At 33.2% G+C, this 1,006-nt stretch overlaps 1 protein-coding gene across 2 annotated transcripts in view; it reads right to left on the bottom strand.

Annotated features, from left to right (window-relative positions):
* The window catches only part of LOC106478155 (graves disease carrier protein-like), a 36,459-nt gene that overhangs the window by 1,962 nt on the left and 33,491 nt on the right, over positions 1 to 1,006 (bottom strand). For both annotated transcript variants that reach the window (XM_022381685.1, XM_013938676.2), the window contains one exon: positions 823 to 891. In XM_022381685.1, the coding sequence (XP_022237393.1) occupies positions 823 to 891 (69 nt within the window). The remainder of the gene's footprint in view (positions 1 to 822; positions 892 to 1,006) is intronic.

Here is a 1,006-nt window from a genome sequence, read left to right as displayed (position 1 = left end):
TTATATGTGATGAACGTTTTTAGGGGGTGGTTAATGAAAGTGTTCCCAAATGCAACATTAATTTCTTGACAACCTAATAGAATGGATGGCAACTGCTGGTTGTAGAAACACAAGTGTAGAGGACGACGTTTCAAAAGTCTTCCGCCTTTCTTCTTCAGAAAACGTCCTGAAGATAAAAGCAGAAGATTTTTCGAAATGTCATCCTCTACACTTGTGTCTCTACAACAGGCAATTGCCATCCATTCTATAAAATTTCATCATGATACAAAAGTATTTGAACTCAAGATATATCTGTGAACTAACAACATCAGTCTGATACAGACTCTGACAAGTCAGAGTGCAAGTTTATATCTATGTGAAGAATAAAAATATTTTTGTCCATTGTACAGTAGGCATATTGTGCATGCATAACTTATAGAAATCCAAAATGCATATTTAGTTTTATCAGTATCCCGTATATTGTATTTGGTATTTTATCTACTCTAACATAAACTGTCACTAAATCAGAAATGTAGGGTAAAATGAATAAGTGATAACCCTGACATCAAATACATATGTTGAATGGCACTCTGTAAAGGTTCATGGCATGCACAATTTGACCCCCTCCCCATGTGCATAGGGTTAAGCATTTGAAAGTTTAAGCTGCTATATACCATACAATCTTAATTTTTTTGCTAAAGGCAATGATTCACTGAATAACTGTAACATTTTGCTTGTTTTTGTTGAACAAATATAGCATACAAAATAATTATAATACTATAATATGAAGAAAGCTGTTAAGTGGCCTTCATGAATATATGTAGCACTGATACATGTACTCACCTGAACTTCTGAGTTTCTGGACTCATCATACTCAACTGCATCCTTCGTCTGGTAACATCCAAAGGATAACTAAAATGTGAACGTGACAGGCAAGTATTGCAAACTATATCCATTATTTAAAAAAAAATCTTTACACAGTAATAAACTTTCAACATTTTTTTACACTTAACTAGTATGCTTAGAA

The sequence above is a fragment of the Limulus polyphemus genome, unplaced genomic scaffold, assembly GCF_000517525.1.
Source record: "Limulus polyphemus unplaced genomic scaffold, Limulus_polyphemus-2.1.2 Scaffold185, whole genome shotgun sequence".
Lineage (NCBI taxonomy): Eukaryota > Metazoa > Arthropoda > Merostomata > Xiphosura > Limulidae > Limulus > Limulus polyphemus.
Note: the sequence above shows the minus strand (reverse complement) of the source record. Positions and strands in the feature narration are given on the sequence as shown.